Here is a 21202-nt window from a genome sequence, read left to right as displayed (position 1 = left end):
GGAGGTAAAGTAAACATGGCTTGCAGCTAAGGCTGGTTGAACTGTTTTTCAATGTAAAACTGGGTTTTCAACTAAAGAGAATTTTTCACTGATAGTGTCTGCTTTCTGCAGACAAATTGGAAACTTCATCCAAAAAAAAACCAACCAAACACCCCAAAATTGAAAGGTTTTCAGGTTTTGATGTTTCACCAAAATGTGGAAATTTTTCAGCAGAAATTTTTGAGAAAAATGGGGGGGAAAAAATCAACATTTTTCATGAGGAAAAAAAAAAACAAAAAACATTTTCCTACCAGCTCTACTCACAACCTCATGATTGCTCAAAGCATACCCGACTGCCCTCCAGCCCAGGGACTGTTTCAACAGCTAGGAGTCTACAGTGGTGGAAGCCACCAGTAGCTGGACCCACTGGTTTCTTAGTGATTTATGGTGGCAGGACAGCACATAGCAGCTAGAATAGGGTTGAGGGTCTGGTCAAGAGATTATGTAGAAATGAAAAGTCATGTACTTCCCTGGCTTGCTTGCTTCATAAAAATCTTTTCCATCTGCACAAATGGCAATCGTTCATTAATGAATGTAACACAACATGGAACAAAGGAAAAAAGCAGCTGAAAATGGCAGTATATGAAAAAAGAGCAAAACATACATATTAAAAAAAGAAAATAAACTGATTTCTGTATTGCTAGATGCACTCTATACAATTCAAATAACAAAATTATTAAGATGCTTTCTTCTCCGGAGCTGAATGAGCAATAACACCAGAAGGGGTTTTTTTGCTAAAATTTCTAGTGTAGGTATAATCTGGAGATTGGGAGAAATTTGGTACAAGTACCGTTTCATCTCCTTCTTGTGCTGTAGCTTAACTCTTTGCTGGAGCTTGTGCCAGAGTTTCTTCTTTTCAGGACTTTTCATTAAACTGAGTCAAAGTGATACAAAATTTTGTATTTATAAACAATGAATGTAGATCCTATTTGTTAGCTACCAGTTACTGTTAAGGAGAGAAACACTTACATCTAATAGTATTTGGATAGAGCAAGAGGACTGAATGGATTCACATAATGAGTTACAGTGGATTACATTTGTTTTTTTATCATAGAATATCAGGGTTGGAAGGGACCTCAGAAGGTCATCTAGTCCAACCCACCCCTTGCCCAAAGCCGGACCAATCCCCAATTTTTGCCCCAGATCCCTAAATGGCCCCCTCAAGGATTGAACTCAAAACCCTGGGTTTAGCAGGCCAATGCTTCAAACCACTGAGCTATGCCTTATCACATTCAAGTAGAACATAAGAATGGCCCTACTGGGTCAGACCAAAGGTCCATCTAGACCAGTACCCTGTCTTTTGACAGTGGCCAATGCCAGGTGCCCCAGAGGGAATGAACAGAACAGGTAATCATCAAGTGATCCATCCCCTGTCACCCATTCCCAGCTTCTGGAAAACAGAAGCTAAGAACACCATCCCTGCCCATCCTGGCTAATAGCTATTGATGGACCTATCCTCCATGAATTTATCTAGTTCTTTTTTTAATCCTGTTATTGTCTTGACCTTCACAACATCCACTGGCAAGGAGTTCTACAGGTTGACTGTGCGAAAAAAAATACTTCCTTTTTTGTTTGTTTTAAACTTGCTATTAATTTCATTTGGTGGCCCCTTGTTCTTGTGTTATGAGAAGGAGTAAAGAACACTTCCTTATTTACTTTCTCCACATCAGTTATGATTTTATAGACCTCTATCATAGTAGTTTTGTTTTTCATTAAGAACAAATTTGTGCATCTGAAATCATTACACCAAGAAAGCTCCATACAATCACATTGTGATGTGCTTCATTGCCTGACTTTCCTGTGGTGCGCAACTTCACTGTAGCAGACTAAACAGAAAGAATGTTAGCCATCTAAACAAGTCAATTTTGTACAAGTCCAGTACAGCCATCTAAGCAATTCACTTCAATAATTTCTCCCCTGCCACAGTGCTTGTGCAAAATTTTCATATACCAAACTCAAGGCAGAGACAGCAACAGGTTAAGCTGACCCTGCATTCACTGGCTTATTTGTGTTTCTTCGGGAGACCTTCAGACGATCTTTTAAATCAGCAACTCCTCTAGAGTGGCTTGACTTGCCCTTTAAGTGTCTACACATTAACCTGCTTTTGTAACAGCTTAGGTGTTAGAAAGAGAAAGGCTACTTTCTCTGGAAATTGTGGGGCTAACACATTTTAGTGATGCCAGAATTGGTAACCTGTAATGTTACTGTTGTAGCAATTCCTGCAGCTCCAGGGTATGAGAATCAGTGTGCAGCCAGTTTAAACCAAATACATTACTGAAAGGCTCTGCTGCTTCAGTTTCTCAAGCACTGTATAGATGGATTGTTTGCATAACATGCTAAACTGACTTTTTAGACTATAAAGAATTGGGGTCTGATTTTCATTAGCAGCCTCCTATTTTCCACCTATTTTGTTCCACTGGTAAGTATTTTCCAGGGTAATTTTATTAAAATATTTGTTGTATCCGGTTTTCAGCTGACTAATTTTGGTTACAAGTAATTAAACATTTAAGTGCTATGAAATATGCCTGCAAGTTCAAAATGATAACAGTTCCTAACCTGCACAAAAATGTGGATGCAAAACTGGAGGCCCTTCTGAAAATCAGGGGATTCAATGCTAACATATGGTGCAAGTATGCACCAAGTCTTCTAGCAGTACAATTTATAGTTGCAGGAGTAGTTTCATCACCGATGAACAGCTGGAAAGTATGTCCACAAAAAAAAAAAAGAGTGAAATATAACCCAGTCTGAACTATGATTGTTTCAAACACAGTATTTCTATTAGCCCACTGAATCTGGTAGCAGAAATTTAATGAAAAGTAATTTGTGTGTGAAAAACATGAGCATGTATTCATGTAATTACAATCTGTACCATCATCCATATGTACCACAGGGCCAGATTAAGGTTGAACAGGTTTAGCTAAAGCTTTAAAAAAAAAAAAAAAAAAAAAAACAGCATGAGAGAGATACTTGACATGGAAAATTTCAGCTCTTGTGCTTAAAGTTTGGCAAAAAGTTGAAAGCAACTGGAAACAGGGTTTTTATAATGGGAAGTGACAGGCAACCCTAAATATAGGTGGTAATACCAGTTCTGCTTGTAACATGCATACATATACATGGCCAACAGATGTACAGTATAAGTCTAATCAGGCTAGTTTTCATTTTATACACACAAAATAAAATCTACCATGCTTATTTCTGACATTGTGTGTTGAGAATGACTGGTCTAGCAATATCTGTAGCTGAAGCGGGCAAGATGGCAGCTAGAAACACTTTTGTTTAATGCTTACTTCCTCTGTCTTGCAAGACTTTCTCTCCTTGCCTTTCACACTGGCCAAAGCTTCTCTTCATTTGTCTTTTATTGTGATTTGGGGACTGTGATGCCACACAAAACCAGGGAAGATGATGAAGATCACCAGCCTGTCATACTTCTGGATGTACGCCATCTGAAACTAAATTAAGAATGGAGATTGCTTCTGGTGGGCATTCCCTGAGGGTCACTGATCACTCAACTCCCATCAAGGACCTAGGGATATAGTTGTTTAGCAGTTAGAGAGGAGTCTCTTCTCTACAACGGACTTTGGGGCAATAAAGGCCATGCAGGGGCAGCTAAATGGAAAATAGGATAACCGTAGTCTATGGCTAATGACCTAGGGAAATGATAATATTGAACAAGTCCAAGCTTCAGTCACTAATTTTTTTTCAATTTTTGGTACCAAGTTCAATTATTGAGGAGGATGCTGTTCTCCAGAGAAAAATGGAGACACAGGAAATTCAGATTAAAAACAAAAATGGTGTTAAAAAATGTTCATCCCTGCTACAACTTCACTAACTTTAATAGGGAGATGATCAAGAAGAGGTCCAATTGGTGCTAGCCACAGTGGTGCTTGTGATGTGGACACCTTTGTACTAGGTGCGACGCAAGATAACATATATTATAAAATGGCCTTATTGCTTCCTTCTTTCAGGTGGTAAAAATGATGATTGTCGTTGTGCTGACATTTGCAATCTGCTGGTTGCCCTACCACATTTATTTCATAGTTACTGGGATCTACCAACACTTAAATCGGTGGAAATATATTCAGCAAATCTACCTAGCCAGCTTTTGGCTAGCCATGAGCTCCACAATGTACAATCCCATTATCTACTGCTGCCTTAATAAGAGGTAAGAGAGAATTATGAAACTATTGGGTGTGTGAGAGCTTAGCCAGAATATAAATGATTTGAATGTGAAAGAGACAGAGTAATTTTCACTTCATTAGTAAAGATTCCCAATGAGAGAAAAAATATATATATATCTCATGTGAGGTAAAAGCCTCCTTCAGGTTTCTGTTCCATGCTAATACTATTCTTCCAATAAACACTTGTGGCATTGACAAATGTAAGAGCAAAATTTAGCCTTGAGGTGGAGGGGGGGCTTAGTCCGCCTGCCACGTTCCACATGCAGAACACGTAAGAACATCAATGGAAGTTGCACTTGTCAGGGCTTGCAGAACCAGGCCCTAATTGTTTAAAATACACCAAATGTAAATTAAGGTTGCTTTGCTGTTAGCAAACATATAGATTGCGGCATACACCACTAACTAATCATTACTCCAAAGATATGTATAGCATGACTTTACGAGGTGGGGGTCAGAATGCAATGTAAAATAAAGCTTTTATTGTAGTATTATTGATCACATCACAATATTTTTATTATACATTGCAGTCTGAATCGGATGATAAAATGAATGTTCATAGCCTTATTACTCAGTACTGAAGCATATGTAGTTGGAGATACTGGGGGGAAAAAAGTCACATACACTCCTAGGATATTATTTTCAAGGGGGCTGCATTTGCAGTTGACTTCCCTGGGATTTGTGGGTGCTTACCCTTTTGAAAAATCAGGCCACGACTGTTTAAGGGACTCTTTATGGGCATGAGTCACCTTGCCTGGATCAGATTGCAGGATCAGGGTCTAAATAAATACTATTCAGAATATGTGCCATTACACCTCTTCACAGCTGATACCTGCTAATTTTTCAGTGATTCCATTAGTATTACTGAATTAAAGCCATCAAGAGCTTGAGAGAGAACCTGGCTAGGGAGGCAGCAGCCTACCCCCTCCACTCCCGCCCAGGTCAGGCTACCAGGGACAGGAGCTGAGCAAGCCAGAAACCCGGGTGGGTAGCAGAGGAGGCAGGCAGCTGCCACCTTCCAGCCAGGCTGTCTCTCAGGCAGCTGCTGCGCTGCACAGAGGCAGTGACCTGGAGTGGCCACACTCAGCCAGCATGAGACATGACTCTGTCCCTTCCCTTCTGCGCCCTGCCCAGACCTGGCTGCCAGGAACAGGTGCCAGGGGGCAGGTGCAGTAGAAGTACAGAACCCCTCTCCCTCTCCACTGGAAGGCTGAGCAGAAATATGTGGGGGAGGAGCACTTCACCCTGCATGACCCCCTACGCATTGCCTATGAATGCTTTCAAAGAAGTATCTTTCCTTTCAGATTCCGAGCCGGTTTCAAGAGAGCATTCCGTTGGTGCCCATTTATTGAGGTGTCCAGCTATGATGAGCTGGAGCTCAAGGCAGCCAGGTTTCATCCCACCAGACAAAGTAGCTTGTACACGGTATCCAGAATGGAGTCTAGCACAACAGTAGTGTTTGACCCCAATGATGGAGATCATTCCAAGTCCACCCGTAAGAAAAGAGCTGCTTCGCGGGACACAAGCTTTAATGGCTGTTCACGCAGGAATTCCAAAACCACCTCTACAACCTCGAGTTTTATCAGCTCACCCTATACATCAGTGGATGAGTATTCTTAAGGCGCTGGGTAAATTTGTGATGAGTGTGAAAAGAGCAGTATTGTACATGAAAGAGACAATGCTATTCTATCTTAGAACCATATCCAAGCTACAGGATGGCAGTCAAGATTCAGTCGATGAACCTGGTTGTAAATACCATACGACTTACTGGCCCTGCTTACGTTTGTACTTTGGAAAAAAAGAGGAACTATAAGACGTCTGTTTACATGAGTAGGAAAAACACAGTGGCATCTTGTACATAGAAATGTTTGTAAGAATTATTTAAAACAATACAACATAAAACTCTTGCTCCTGTATTAGGATCAAATGCAGACCTATAGCTGACTTGCTGATATTTAAGTTTTACTGACTGAAATGTAACCAGGCAGCTTCAAAATAACTATAGTTCAAACTGTACTGAATTTTTATATTATTTGTGAATTCTACAGGAGGAAAGTTACATAAGATTGGGTTAAAAATTCCTTTTGTATCAAGTCCTGATAAGTTCCAAATCCAGTCTGCTGTTACACAAACTCATGTGGGTGATCCTATTGAAGTCAAGGTGGATGGGATTCAGCTCTGTGCGCCACTTAAATACACTTAAGACTAACTCAAACCCCAAATAGGGCTTAAGTGGTTCATAGGCTTTGTTCTGGCCCCTGCACATGCAGGAATACCAACCACCCTGTGTGCTGCAAGTAGGACTTACTTGACCCACAGTTGCAGTGTCTTTCAGTAGCCACACCAGACTGCAACCTCAAAGTGAAGGTCACAAAACATAGTCTGTATCAAGAGATCTTTGTTAAACATGGATCAGTGCTCACCTGCTGAAGTAGGAAGAGCCACTTCCTCAGTAAGGCACTGCTAAAATAATGCCTTACTAGACAGACATAAAAATACATAACTGCATTTGTATTCATTTTGACTGTCGGCCAACTAGTATACATAATTAAATTCAGACAACTGAAGCTTATGGTCAGATATCTGTTTTCCTGCAAAAGCAAAACAGTGATTGTAATAAATAGTTTGCTTGCTCTGTCCCCAGATACAAACTCAGTTTTGGTTTGGGTTGAATCCCAAACTATAAAGGATGTATTTCAGTGCAGGTTCAGATATGGCCATTCTCTCACACAAGCAGCTTTTTCTTGCAAGATTTTAACCCAACGTATTATATTTTGATTCAAGATAAAAGAGAACTCCTTTGAGATCATGTCATCTTGCCAGTTTTTTCCATCATTTTGTCCTAAAAACAGTTCACAGGATTTTGACATAATTGACTCCAAACTCAAAACTTGAACTCCAGATTAAAGCCTGAGTCACGGATGAATGGTAGCTTAATCCTAATCCATTTGGGTAGGGCTCTTTACACTGGGAACGTGATTCCAACAGTCATTTGAGATGAGTGTGTGAGGTTTATGGCATATGAAAAAAATATCCATCATCAAGATCTCCATGGTGCTTCAGAGAATTGCAGTGCTGTTCATTGAACTCTAAGGGCTTACTTTGGAATCCAGCCTTTATTGGGGCTCTCTTTCTGCACCCAAAAAATAGAATAAATCATTTCAATGTCTAAATACCTGATAGCTCCAGTTAGATTGTACTAACAAATTTTGTACAGGGAGCCTCCAGCCACTTGCACCTGCAAATTGTAGAGGCAAAAAACAAGATCCCAGTGTTTTGAAATTTGTCCTCATAGACCATAGTTTTCCAAATATACATTTCCTTCAATAATGTGCATTCTTATGGGTGCATGTAGAAATCTTGTGATCACATTTTTGGAAGCTTGTTTGTGAATATGAAACAAAAATCTAAGCATCCTATATTTTATATTAGATTAAAAAGTATTCTTTTTAATAATTACCTACTGTGGTAGAAGCCCAAGGAGCTGAGCACCTCTTGAGAGCTTCTGTTCACCCTCATTTTCCACTGAAGTCACTGGGCCAAATTTTGAAATCTGTATCCAGTTTTTACCCTGTCCTTAGTCAGGCAAACTGCCACTGAAGACTGCAAAGTCTAATTGCTTGAATAAGAACTGAGTAAAAGTTTCAGGATTTTGCCCAACAGGGGTTGAGGGCACTCAGCACCATTTAAGAGACACTCTGAACCTTGGAGATCAGACCATAAATTTGCCAATCCTGAATCTTTAACGTGGCACTCCTATTGTCACTGGGCAGCAAGGGAAATTTCTAAAACTTCTGATACTTAGACAAGGTGAATGAGACAACAGCATGTTAGGAAATCATTAGAGAATCCAGTATTATCACTGTTCAGGCTAACTGCCACATTATCAACACACTTAACCACCAACATAACCCCTTAATGGTTTTAATATCAGAATTTTCCCATTTTTCTTTAACAAGAATGGTTGTATAGTCCAGAAGTATTAGTGTGTGACAGAGTTTAGATCCATATCCACCTAATACACATCTGGGGTGAACTGGAACAAATACAGTTCTTTTCTATAATATACAGAATCTTTTCTATAATATACATAGTATCTATTTTTAATCATACAGCACTTCTATCACGCAAGACCAAAAGTTTTTTTAATAAAAGACTAAAGGGTTTTGTGACACAGAAGTATGATTAAGAATAAATAAAATCTTATGCTGAAGCAGAATACAATAATTCAGAGAAAGGACACAATGGATATTACACGTCAGGAAACTTTGGAGTTTGTTTATAAACATGAATAGGTGTACTTTATATATTTTTTATTTGTACAAGTATGTTTGGTAACTTTAAAAAAATACTATTTGTTTTCAATTGTGTAATTGTACAAGATAAATTGTAAATGTCAGGAAAAGTCTACAGCTGAAAACGTCTTTAAAAAAGATTATAATGGAACCATCAGCTTCTTAATAGAATACATTATATGATATTTCATTAAAATGAGAATATTGCTACTGAGTTTAACCAGAATCGTCATCTCAGATGTGGCAGTAACAACAAATATCTTTCTGAGGTGTATTTTTTGGATTAGCTTAGGTGAATGTACTATAGCTCACTGTTCTGCTAGCTAAGGGAGAAGTCCTGGCTCCACGGAAGTCAATGGAAGCTTTGGCATTGATTTCAGTGGGGTCAAGATTTCTCCTAGAGATTTTTAACTAATATACACAAATAAAGAAGAAAAAATTCAAAGCAGAAAGGTCACTATGCCATGCTGTAATGTTTTCTGTTACCTAAAACAGATAAACAAAACAATGAAAAAAATATTTGTGCCATTTTTCCTAGGATAAAAAGGTGACAATTTCCGCAACGGAAGAAAACCCATCACCAAACTATCCCTTAAGAATAGAAGGCCAAATTCTGATCTCAGTTACTCCACTGAGGTCTAGGATAACTACACTGATTGCAGTGGTGTTATTCAGGATTTAAACCGGAATAATTGAGATAAGAATCTGGCTCAGAGGTTCTTTAGGAGCAAAACATGCTACAGATGTTTGATATGTGCTCAGCTTCTGCCAGGTATTCATATACACTAGAAATTCAGGATTTAAAAAGTAAAATTCATTTCTAAAATGCATCTAATTCTCTCACAATCTCTCTTTAAATGAACAATTCCTGCTGATAGAGTTCCTGTTGCTCTATAAACAGATCTTTTACCAAATCCTAGAATTGCCACAGCTCTGGACATTTATTAACTTTCCAGGCACACTGCAATGCCTCTCTCTTTCTGCAGGCATTAGGGGAAAGGGTGATCTTATGGGTGGGTAAAGCTGGACATGGGAGATTGATTTGGGGTATTTTAGGGCAATGGTTAGAATTTGTGCAATGAATATTAAAATTTTGTAAAATGTCTAGGATATGAGAGCTGACTTTATAAAAATCTCAATATGTTTAAATGGCTTTGTTTGGCAGAGCGGCAACAATGTTTGAGTGAAATCATATTTGAAGATGCATAAAAATGTGCATACTGCAATATAGGTTTGCTTTCATGAATTTGTGACCCATTTTGTCACATCACCAGCCAGAGTCTTTTGTGACAGACGAGAAACTAGGTAACGTGAATACAAAATGGGAAATGATGGCCTTGGAAGGACTACTGCAGAAAAAAGAATTTGGGAGTTATAGTGGATCACAAACTAAATGAGTCAACAATGAGCCTTGACTCGGTCACACAAAACAAGCCAACTCAGAGCTGTAGTGTGCGGGGCAGAAATGTGTACAAGATGGAGACATTTTGCATTATTGTGACCCCCTATTAAGACATCTTTTGCATTAACCTCAAGAACTTCACTCCAAAGGTGAATGCAGAAGTCATTTAAAGAAACCATTACTCTTTTATATTAGAAAATTATAAAAATATAGTAACTTGCAATTCCAGTGTCACATATGCCCTTCTCAGCAAGGGCAGGATCCAAAGCCCATTGACATCAAAGGAAAAAGTCCCACTGATTTCTGGACCAGACCTTAAGTCACTGCTCATACATGCCAAGTCCCTGTATTTATGAACAGGCCCTGTTTTTCAGCAAAATTTAAAAACAAACAAACAAAAAAAACCCCACCCTTCTCCTAGTTCAGTATATGTAATGTGATGCACACAAAATGTCCATTTTCATTTTTTGCCTCAAATGTCCTGATTTAAGGTTCTAAATCCACACAAGTATGAAGATATACTAACACAACTCAGCTGGGGGAGTTCAGACTGGCTACAAAAAGCTGAGCATAGTAACTTTGTGCTTGTATATTATATGTGTGTATTGTAAAGTCTTTCTCGTTGTTCATGTACAATTTCTGTCTATAAGGAAGTTATGTATAGAAAATGTATGGTTGTTGAATAAACTGTCTTTTTTAAAGTGTGGCTCTTACAAAAATAGGCATTGTATTAATAAAAATCAGTATATGAATATATGTTGTATACTTTAAACTGTGTGACTGGGGTGAGCTTATTTTGTTTTTCCCTCTCTTATTTTAAGCTTAAAAAAGACGGATGTAGAATTTTAGAAGTGGCTTGTGACAATCCAACGTCAGAAATGTGCCAGGTTTCCTCCTACTCTATATACACTTTTCAAATGCTGATGATAGCAAGAACAATGTAAATGATCCTGAAGACAGAGAATGTGGTAAATAAGCCTTGTGGTTGGGACAAGCAGTAGATGTGGTATATCTTGACTTTAGTAAAGTTTTTGATACAGTCTCACATGATCTTCTCATAAACAAACTAGGGAAATATAGCCAAGATGAACCAACTAGAAGGGGGGTGCACAACTAGTTGGAAAACCGTACTCCGAGTAGTTATCAATGGTTCACAATCAAGCTGGAAGAGCATATTAAGTGGGGTCCCACAGGGACCTGTCCTGGGTCTAGTTCTATTCAATATTTTCATAAATGGGTTGGATAATGGCATAGAGTGTACACTTATAAATTTTGTGGGTGATACCAAGCTGGGAGGGGTTGCAAGTGCTTAGGAGGACAGGATTAGAATTTAAAATGATCATGACAAACCAGAGAAATGGTCTGAAATAAACAGGATAAAATTCAATAAAGGACAAATGCAAAGTTCTCCCTTAGGAAGGAATAATCAGTTGCACAAGTGCAAAATGGGAAATGACTGCCTTGGAAGGAATACTTCAGAAAAATAATTTGGGAGTGACAGTGGATCACAAACTCAATGAGTCAACAATGTAAAACTGTTCCCAAAATGATGTTGGCATTTTTCCTTTTATGGTATGTATTAGCAAGATACAAATAGTAATTCTTCCACTCTACTCGGCACTGATAAAGCCTCAACTGGAGCACTGTGTACAGTTCAGGTCGCCACACTTTGGGAAAGAAGTGGACATATTGGACAAAGTCCAGAGGAGAGCAACAAAAAATTAGTATAGGTCTAGAAAACATGGCCTACAGGAAAAGTTGTAAACAAACCCATTTTTTTTGGTCTGGAGAAGAGAACACTGAGAGGGGACATAACAGTCTTTTAAGTACATAAACATTTGTTATAAAGAGTAGGGCAATAAATTTGTCTCCCTAGCCCCTGAGGACAGGACAAGAAGTAATAGGCTTAAATTGAAGCAAGGGAGTTTGAGGTTAGACATTAAGGAAAACTTCCTAACTATCAGGGTAGTTAAACACTGGAACAAATTACCTAGGGAGGTTATGGAATCTTTGTCATTGGAGGTTTTAAAGAGCAGATTAGACAAACACCTGTCAGGGTTAGTCTAGATAATACTTAGTCCTGCATCAGTGCAGGGGACTGGACTAGATGACCAACTGAGGTCCCTTCCAGTCCTACATTTTTGTGATTCTATGAATGGAGACAATGTTAGGTAAATAGTTAATATAGGGACAGACTGTAGTATCCTCATTCATGTCTATGATAGGTGTGGACTGAAGACCATGTTGCTGCTCCTCGGATGTCCATGATAGGGACATGACCCACATATGCTACAGAGGCTGAGTGTGCTCTTGTTGAATACCCGTGATTTTGTAGTACATGACAATACAGCTGGTGATCTACTTGGAAAGTATGTGGTTACAGAATGTCCTCTCATTTGTTCCATTCAGGAGACCAACAGCTGGGAAGAGATCCAACAAGGCTTTGTTCTTTCCAGATTAAAAACAAAAACAAAACTAATGCTTAGTGAACATCCAAAGCATGGAGCTATTGGATATCTTTATGATCATGTGATTTTGGAAAGAAGACCAGTATACAGATAGATTGGCTGAGGTGGAAGTCAGATACTACTTTGAAGAGAAACTTAGGATGCTGCCTAAGCTGCACCTTGTCCTTGTAAAAAAAATTTTATATATATATAAAGTGTATGGAGGGTCTGTAACTAGAGCATGTAGTTCCCCTACTCCTCTTGCTGAAGAGATGGCTATTAGAAAGGCCACCTTTCCTGAAAGGTGAAGCAACCAACAGGTGGCTAATGGTTTGAAAGGGGGATCCATAAAGGCTGACAAAACGAAGTTCAAATCCCACTGTGGAGTAGGACCTCTGATAGATGTGAACAGTCTTTCTAGGCCTTTAAGAAACCTGGTGAACACAGGGTTAGAGAATACCATCCTACCCATTACATGAGAACAAAACAAATTGCAGCCAGGTGCACTTTGATAGAACTGATCACCAAACCTGACTCTTAAGTGTAATAGTCCAAAATCTTTTGAATCATAGATTGCATAGGAAATATACCATAGCTAGCTGCTCAGATAGAGAAATACTTCCACTAAGGTAAGTAGCCCTTGCGGATTAGTTCCCTATTATTAAGTAGGCCTTTCTGGACAAACAGTGTCCCTCCACTAGGTTTAGCCACTGAAGAACCAGACCATGAGGTGTAACAACTGAAGATTCAGGTGCAACATCTGCCCCATGATTCTAGGATATCAAGCCCTTGCCTAAAGACAAGGTAAGAGTTCCCTGATGGACAATCTGTGCAAGTCTGGCTGCCTTGCTCAGGCTGACACAATGAATATCATTTTGCCTTGCTCTTGCTTCAGCTTGGAAATGACCTTGGGAATCAGCAGAACCAGAGGAGAAGCATAGAGTAGGCCCTTGTCCCTGGGACAGAGAAATGCATGTGAGATGTTTTCGGGGCTGTGGCCTGCCCCAGAGCAGGCAGCATTTCCTGTTCTGACAGGTTGCAAATAATTCCACAAAAGGGATTCCTCCTAATTGAAATATTGACCTTAGTATTGTTGTGTTGACAGACCACTCCTGATCCAAGACGAACAACTTGCCCTGTTGGTTTGCCAAGCCATCCTGAATTCACAGTAGATGTGACACTACAAGAGTCAGAAAATTTCATATGCGGATGCATCCTGCATCCTCTGAGAACTCCAACATACAATACAGCTTTGTGATCAGGACGGTGCAGGGGTTCCTGTCTAGTGGACACAGTCCAATATGGCACCTGTCCTGCCCAGTGGCTACGGTTTGGCTGGGGTAGGGAAACCTAGGCCCACCCTACTCCACCAGCTTCTGACTCAGGACCTCGTAAGGATGGTTCGGCTGTTCATCTGTCTTCATATGGTGTCAGCCTCCAGTCAGCTTCCCTGGGCCACTTCCTACTCCAGTCCATATCCCGTTCAGCCGCTGCGCATCTCTGGGGAACGTCACCTTCTGGGCTTCAAGCCCTTGTCCCAACCACTGGTGTTGTGGCTCACCAACTCACTGCAAGTTTAGCTCTGGTCCTCCCGGAGAGCTTCCAAGGTATGTCTTCCTCCCTGGCTTGCCAGCCCTAGATTGAGGGTTATTATTAAGGATTAAAAGTGAGAGAAAGTGCGGGGTGGGGAGGGAAGAGAGGCTAAACTACATTTTTGGAAATGAAAATTTTCATAGAAAAATATTCATCACTGTATAAGTGCTAAGAGCTGCTGACTGATCCCTCCAGCTAGGTAGCATTAATAAGAGCACAGGAGCATTCCAAATCCTACAGAACAAGGTAATCTTGGATGAGTGTAAAGGAGAATGAGCCTGGGGCTGAGAGACTAGAAGGAGAAATCAAAAGGGGAAAAGGGAGTCCAGGGAAAGAAGCAAGTGAGAAAGAACCATGAAAGAAATGAAGAAAGAAACACAGAAGCATGGGGGGCAGAGCAGGATTTAAGGGGGGGGGATTCAATGCCCTGTTCCATAGGGAACACCCTGCACAGCAGCAGGATGCAGGTGTGGTAGGAGGATCTGCTGCTACATTGTTGCTCCCATCCATTTCTGGGGTGAGCAGGGCTGAATTACCCAATAGGCAGACTAAGCACCTGCTTAGGGCACCAGCAAAGCAGGGGGCACACAAAAAAAAAGAGGGGGGGGAGAGGTTGGAAAAAATTTGATATTTAAAAAAAAAAGCATCAAAGTAGGGATGGGATGAATCAGAACTTTGTTAGACTTCCTTACACTCCACGACACACTCTTCCCCCGTTTTTCTGTTCTCTTTTTATTACTTATCCCCACCTAAACCAGGGGGGCGTCCTACTAACGTAGATTGAAGTAATGCAAGGAAATAAGATCCTGTCATGTATTGCAATAAATTTGTTTTATTATTGATATATTCTTCTGAGTTATACATACTTGATTCGGTTTTTTTCCCCCTTTCATATATATATATATATATATATATATACACACACACACACACACACAGACATATATATATACACACACACACAAAATAGTATACGTTGTGTAATTTTTTTTTTTTTTTTAAGTTCAGATAACTGAGATAAGGGGCAGGATGAAACGTAACCAACTGAGTGGAGCACAGAAATGTAAACTGGCAGAAGAAAAGAAACAAAAAAACTAGTGAAATTCTCCAAAATCTTCCAAAGCTGGCATAATTTTTCAAAGCGAATCCATCAGAAACATCTTCTCTCAGTAGCACAGACATAGTTCCAAAACCTGTAGGTGTTTCAGAGACTGTTTCACCAATAGAAGAAGGGTCAAACACCATTCCAGAACATGTGGATGTGTCAGAGACTGTAACTGATCATCCTACTCCTGGTAGTAAAACAGACATTGTTCTAGAAGGTGTGGATGTGTCAGAGAGTGAACCTGCTCACGCTGTAAATAATAGAAGAAAAGATCCTGGTATGTGGGTTGATTTCAGTACCAATGATGTAGCTTACTGGATAGATCGTGGACCAAATGATGGTCAACACCACACTGGGCCATTTGAGAAATCATGTCAGACTTTTACCAATGACAAAAAACAAACAAGATATTGTCCACAAAATATTTTTCGGCATGAAAGCGAATGGTGAGAAATACACTCGAGAATGGCTACTGTATTCACCATCAACAGGGTCTGTGTACTGTTTAGTTTGCAAACTTTTTGCATATAAACCTTCAACCTCCCAGTTTGCTGCAGATGGATTTAATGACTGGTGGAATACTGTTTTAATTGAACAACATGAAAATAGCACTACTCACAGAGATTCAATGTTGACATATTTAAATCAAAGACAGGGCTTTGGATTGACACAAAAATTGGAAGAACAAATTAAAGGGGAGCGTGAATACTGGCAACATGTCTTGCAGTGTGTTATAGCTGTTATTCAAACATTAGCTGAATGTGATCTGCCTTTCCAAGGACCAAATGACACATTTGGATCATTGCAGAATGGAAATTTCTTGGGATTGTTAGAGCTTGTGGCTCAGTTTGACCCATTTTTAGCAGGCCATATCTCAAAATATGGGAATGCTGGCAAAGGTAACCCATCATACTTATCCAAGACAATATGTGATGAACTCATTGGTCTAAAGAGTGACAAAGTTCGTTAAGCTATTGTGGATGAAATAAATACTGCTGGGGACTTCAGTTTATCTGTCGACTCTAAACCTGATCTTTCACATATTGATCAGTTGAGTATTGTACTAAGATATGTGTCTCCCACAGATGGAAAACCAGTTGAGCAATTTATAACATTCCTCAATTTGAAAAGCCACATTAGTGAAGAAATGGCAAATCAAGTACTGTGTTATCTGTGCCAAGTTTGCAAAATAGATTTCTCAAAGTGCAGAGGTCAATCTTATGACAATGCTGCCATCATGTCAGGGCATTATTAAGGAATTCAGAAGAAGCTTTTAGAACAGAACAAATATGCCATATTCATATCATGTGCTGCACACTCTTAATCTTGTTGGCCGCAGTGCTGTTTGTTGTCTGGTGGCAGTAAGTTTTTTTCTCAAGAGTCCAGTTACTTTATACCTTTTTCTCTGCCTCAACACACTGATGGGCAGTTCTTAAAACATATTTGGGCAATGATCATGTGTTGAAATCTCTTTCTAATACTCACTGGGAGGCACATGCAGTGGCAACAAGTGCAATTCTGGAGTCCTACTCAAAGATTGTGGATGCATTAGAAAGTATAGCTGAAGACCAATCAGAAAAGGGAGAAACTATACAAGAGGCAGAAACACTGCAAACAAGATGCAAGAACTAGAGTTTGTATTCATGTTGACGATGTGGAACGAAATTTTACAACACTTTTACCACACAAGTCAAGCTCTCCAAGAAAAAGGATTGGATTTGAAAACATGTGCAGACCAATGTCAGTCATTGGCAGACCACTTACACACTTTGAGGAATGATTTTGAAAGATCTGAAGACATATCAAAAGATATCTTGCCTGATACTAACTACAAAGCAGCCCAGTCCTGCAAGCGAATCAGGAAAAAACAAGCAAATGATAGCAGTGCAACAGAAACAGCATTGAATCCTAGAGACAAATTTCATGTATCTACTTACTACACTATAATTTATACACTTGAAGCTCATATGAAAAGGAGAGGAAGTGTACAAAGAAGTATCAAGTAGATTTTCTTTTCTAAACGATATGGACTTATCTGACGAACAATATTCACAAGGCCCTACGTATTTTTCTAACATTGATGATTACTAACTGCTCCGCAGAACACTCTTTTTCTCAGCTGAAAAGAATAAAAAACCCTCAGAGAACAACAGTGTGTCAGGACAGACTTGATTCACATTCCCTATTGTGTATGGAAGCGGACGTGCTTCGTCGAGTCACCTTCGATGAACTTATCCCGAATTTTGCGATAAGATTTTGCAATCAGAAAATCTAGAAAGAAGCTATTTTAATTTCAGCATACATGTAAGTTTTGTGTCATTTCAAAAAATAAAAATTTTACAATATAGTATTGTTTTTATTTTGAATTACATATGGGGGGGGGAACCACCATAATCTTTTCAGTGCTTAGGGCCTCTGAAGGTCTTAATCTGGCCCTGGGGTGAGCATTTTGCCACAATTTCAAAATTAAAAATTTCAAAAATACCAAACATTGCTGTGTTTCTCCTCAAAAGGTTTTGATATTTTTTTTAAATGTATTTGAAAATTTTTCACAAGACCCCTTTTTCAACAAACAAACAAGAATATCTGTGATGCTTTGCCATTGTCACATAACATGGAGGATTCCTCTCTATGTCCCCAGTACACATATACCTAGCACTTGACCTGGCTACTTTGCAAGGGTGCTGGACTCAAGATTTGGCTGCATGTTATCGCCCAGCCAACCCTCAAACAGAACTGGCAGGGATCAAATATCTGCTTGATGCTCTGCCTCACTACTGAGTCTGAACCAAAGGTGGGGCCCGCGTCTCAAGGATCCGGACAATGAGCCATTTACCCTACCCATTACATCTCCCTTCAGAGAGTGAAGGAGAGAACCAGCACCTGGAACTGATTGTGTTGACTTGCTTGATATGTGTAACACTGTGTGACAAAAATCGCCGGTGTAATTCAGCTGAAGCATTTGCCTCATTGTCTCAATGGAGTCATAAAAAGCTATCACCTCCATAGATTGTCTTGTCTGACTGGCTGAAACATTAAAATCCTAGCAAGTGGTTTTTTAGTAATGCGGTAAAGTGTCTCTTTCTTCTAAGATGATGTTTTACAAGGAAAGAGAGTTAAAACCAATAACTCAAAGGAAAGTACGTAGTAAAGTATTTTTGGACATGATCTGATGGAAAGTAACCTGTACTTAAATTTAATCAGAATAGTGAGAGGGTATATTAAGAAGAGGGGGTCAGGGAGGAGCGTTGCATCATTCCTGAAGGTTCCCCCGTCTCCCCACCCCCCGAGGTTCCTGTTACAAATGATGTTTCTTTAATTTAGCACATTTTCAAGGCTATTTTTTGGGGGTTGATGTAAGTCAGCCCACGCAGTAACTAGAAGCAATCATTGATTAGGTGAAATGTCACAATAATAGTTGTGTGACACATGCTTTGAAATGAAGTCCCTTGACTCTGTCAAACTCCAGAGGAAGTGACAGATTACACAGCTACACTTGTAGCAAAACAAAAGCTCTGGTTGGCACTGGCCTGAGTTTTCATTAGCAGTTTTTGAACAAATATTTTCGACAACAATGAAATAACATCTCCACTAAGTTATATGCCAACTGTTACCCAACTCCTCTCCCTGGACGTTTATACACAGCTTTTCCCAGTACAAATACACACATAAGGCCCCTGCCTCCCACCACTTGTGCAGCCATGTAGGACCATCTCAGATTCTGTTTTCAGCCTGTGTTCCAAATACTCTCTTTCCCCCATAACCGAGTGGGTGGAGAGGGGACAGGGAAAGGCAGAGCTGGCCTGCACTGGAAGACAAAGTAGCCACATAATGAAAAGTGGTGTAATCTCTTACCTTCCCCTACAGCACAAAGGAAAGAGGGGAGGAATCCTGGTTCTCAGGGGCATATTTCCTTCTCAGAGCTCCGACTGGGGTAGTGTAGCTACAGATCGCCCTGTATTCAGGGCTGAATCTAAAAGCTCAACCTAACCATTAGTGAAGAGTCTTTGTTGAAACCCTTAGTTGAATTTAGGCACCAATCTTTCTGTGGACAGATTATTTCAGTGTAGTTAAGGTGACTTTAGCTTTCATATCCATTGGGACAACCAAACTTCCTGAACATCAGCTTCCCAAGCCATGCTGGTGGCAGTCTTTGACGGCAAAGGAACCAGTATAACAAGAAGATAAGCCTAACTGATGCTCAACCCTGAGTTAATAAAGATCTCTATCTTCTCTGTAATAAATTGAACAAGTGTGAGAAGCTGGGGTTTCTGCATATTAAAAGCTAATTAATGGAGTAAAGGAAGTAACAGCTTTAAGAAGAAAAAAATCATTTTAACTCAGAACTAACTAACCAGAATTCCTTGTTAAGATGAAGGGATGGTTACACTAACAAGAAACTGAATTGTTATAGGATATATTTAGTAAATTGTAACCTGCTGACAGGTAATCCCTTGATGGCTACTTTCCCACTCCACTTTGTGCTATTGTCAAGATTAAGGCCACACCCTCAGAGCTGTGTTGCATCTGCCTACACTGTGTCTTTTTGGAGTTACCCTGACTTAATTAGTTGCTAATAATGCTCAAATCTATTAACTCTGGGTCAGACCAGGCCCCAAGTGAACGTGTAACCCGCTGGTGAATGTCTGATGATCCACAGAGGATATGAGTTGTTACGGACCCTAGCTACAAAGCCTTGTGTAAGGGGTTCACTCACCACTCTGGCACCTCCTGCCGGTTGTCATGGGAATTAGCTCTGCATGTTAGTGTGCACTCTTTGGGTGGTGCCTCGCCACCGTCACTACTGCTCTAGGACCCACAACTCTCCAAGGACCGTGGCGTCCTCTTCAGCGACACAGCCCACTGGCCGTGACACACACTGTGCTCCTCCCTTCTGGGGGACCTGCAATCCGCTGTTCAGTCACTTCCTTTAGTGGTTACTGCAGCAAATTGTCTGGCCACTTTCTCGTGGCCCCAGCATCCTCTTTACCCTTGCCTAAGGGCTTCAGCCTGCAAACCCCAGCAGCCAGCCAGGAACTTTCTATTGCTCCCCCCATCCCTGCTAGAAGCACTGCTCCGTCTCAGGGTTCTGGCAGTTCTCTCAGCCCTCCAGATACACAGTCCTTCCTCCCTGGGTTTCCAGCAGAAAACTGTCTTCTTCTGCCTTGCAGCTCCTTTTTTAATATGGGCCTGCTTGGCCCTGATTGGCTGCTCCCTTCAGCCATTCTCTGATTGGCTGCCTCCTGCAGCCTCCCTAGGGCTCTAATAACCCTTTAGAGCACAGAGTGGGGCAGGTGCCCCATCACACCTTGACTCTTTAGCTTAAGCTGTAACAATTTGTGATTTTATGTCTGGAGGTCCCTTGTGTGTCAATCAAGAGACCAGCCATCACAAATGTGCATGGGAAATGAAGTATCATTATCCCTCCTCCTGCACATCCTCTAGGCATAGGGGTTGCATCCAGCTGCAGGTACTGAAGATAGAGACTGCTCCCTGACAACATCCTCATAGGCACTAGCCACCCCAAATGGGGCAAGGAGGTAGGGGCCATGTCCTTTCCCCACTCTGCACCAGGCAACATAATTGGCTGAATGCAAGGGAAGTAGCATGATGTTCAGTCCTAAGGGGTGTAACTGTGGGTGTAATCCCTTGGTACACCATGGGGAGGCGCTGCCCTGCACCAACCCCAGCACAGGCCAGTGCCTAATAGTCACAATCTGTCCCAGTATCCCTCTGATAAAGTAACTAGGATAGCTTGTCCCTTGCCCAAATGGAGTAGAAAGGAGTAAGGGCCAGCCCCATCGCAATCAATGGCAGCATTCAGGCTTCCAGACATCACCTCTGAGCATGCTGGAGAGAACAGGACTTCTATGCCTGATGCTCCCCTCTCTACCCATAAGCAAATGGAGGGGAGAGGGAGGACAGAGCCATGGCTGAAGATCTAGGACGCAACACATACATTTGCACACTAAATACTAGAGATTTGTTTCTTCATTCTTAGCTGCCAGGGCCTGAGTCCAAGGACTGAAAAAAAGAACTCTGACCTCAGGTTTTGGCAGGTAAAAAAAGAAACTTCAGTTTGTTTTTTAAAATATATGCATTTGTAATTGTGACAGGGTGCAACTCACCATGCTAGCACCTCCTGC

General features: G+C 40.5%; 1 protein-coding gene across 1 annotated transcript in view; it reads left to right on the top strand.

Annotated features, from left to right (window-relative positions):
- Positions 1-6040, top strand: part of TACR3 (tachykinin receptor 3) — a gene marked incomplete at its 5' end in the record, with an annotated part of 62502 nt that extends 56462 nt beyond the window's left edge. The window contains 2 exons of the mRNA XM_084627127.1: positions 4005-4201; positions 5519-6040. Of these exons, the coding sequence (XP_084483253.1) occupies positions 4005-4201; positions 5519-5834 (513 nt within the window). The 3' untranslated portion in view covers positions 5835-6040. The remainder of the gene's footprint in view (positions 1-4004; positions 4202-5518) is intronic.
- Positions 6041-21202: the final 15162 nt, after the last annotated feature.

This window comes from Lepidochelys olivacea, assembly GCF_965140295.1.
Source record: "Lepidochelys olivacea isolate rLepOli2 genome assembly, chromosome: 4".
Classification (NCBI taxonomy): Eukaryota; Metazoa; Chordata; order Testudines; family Cheloniidae; genus Lepidochelys; species Lepidochelys olivacea.
This window is presented reverse-complemented; position numbering and strand designations above follow the sequence as displayed.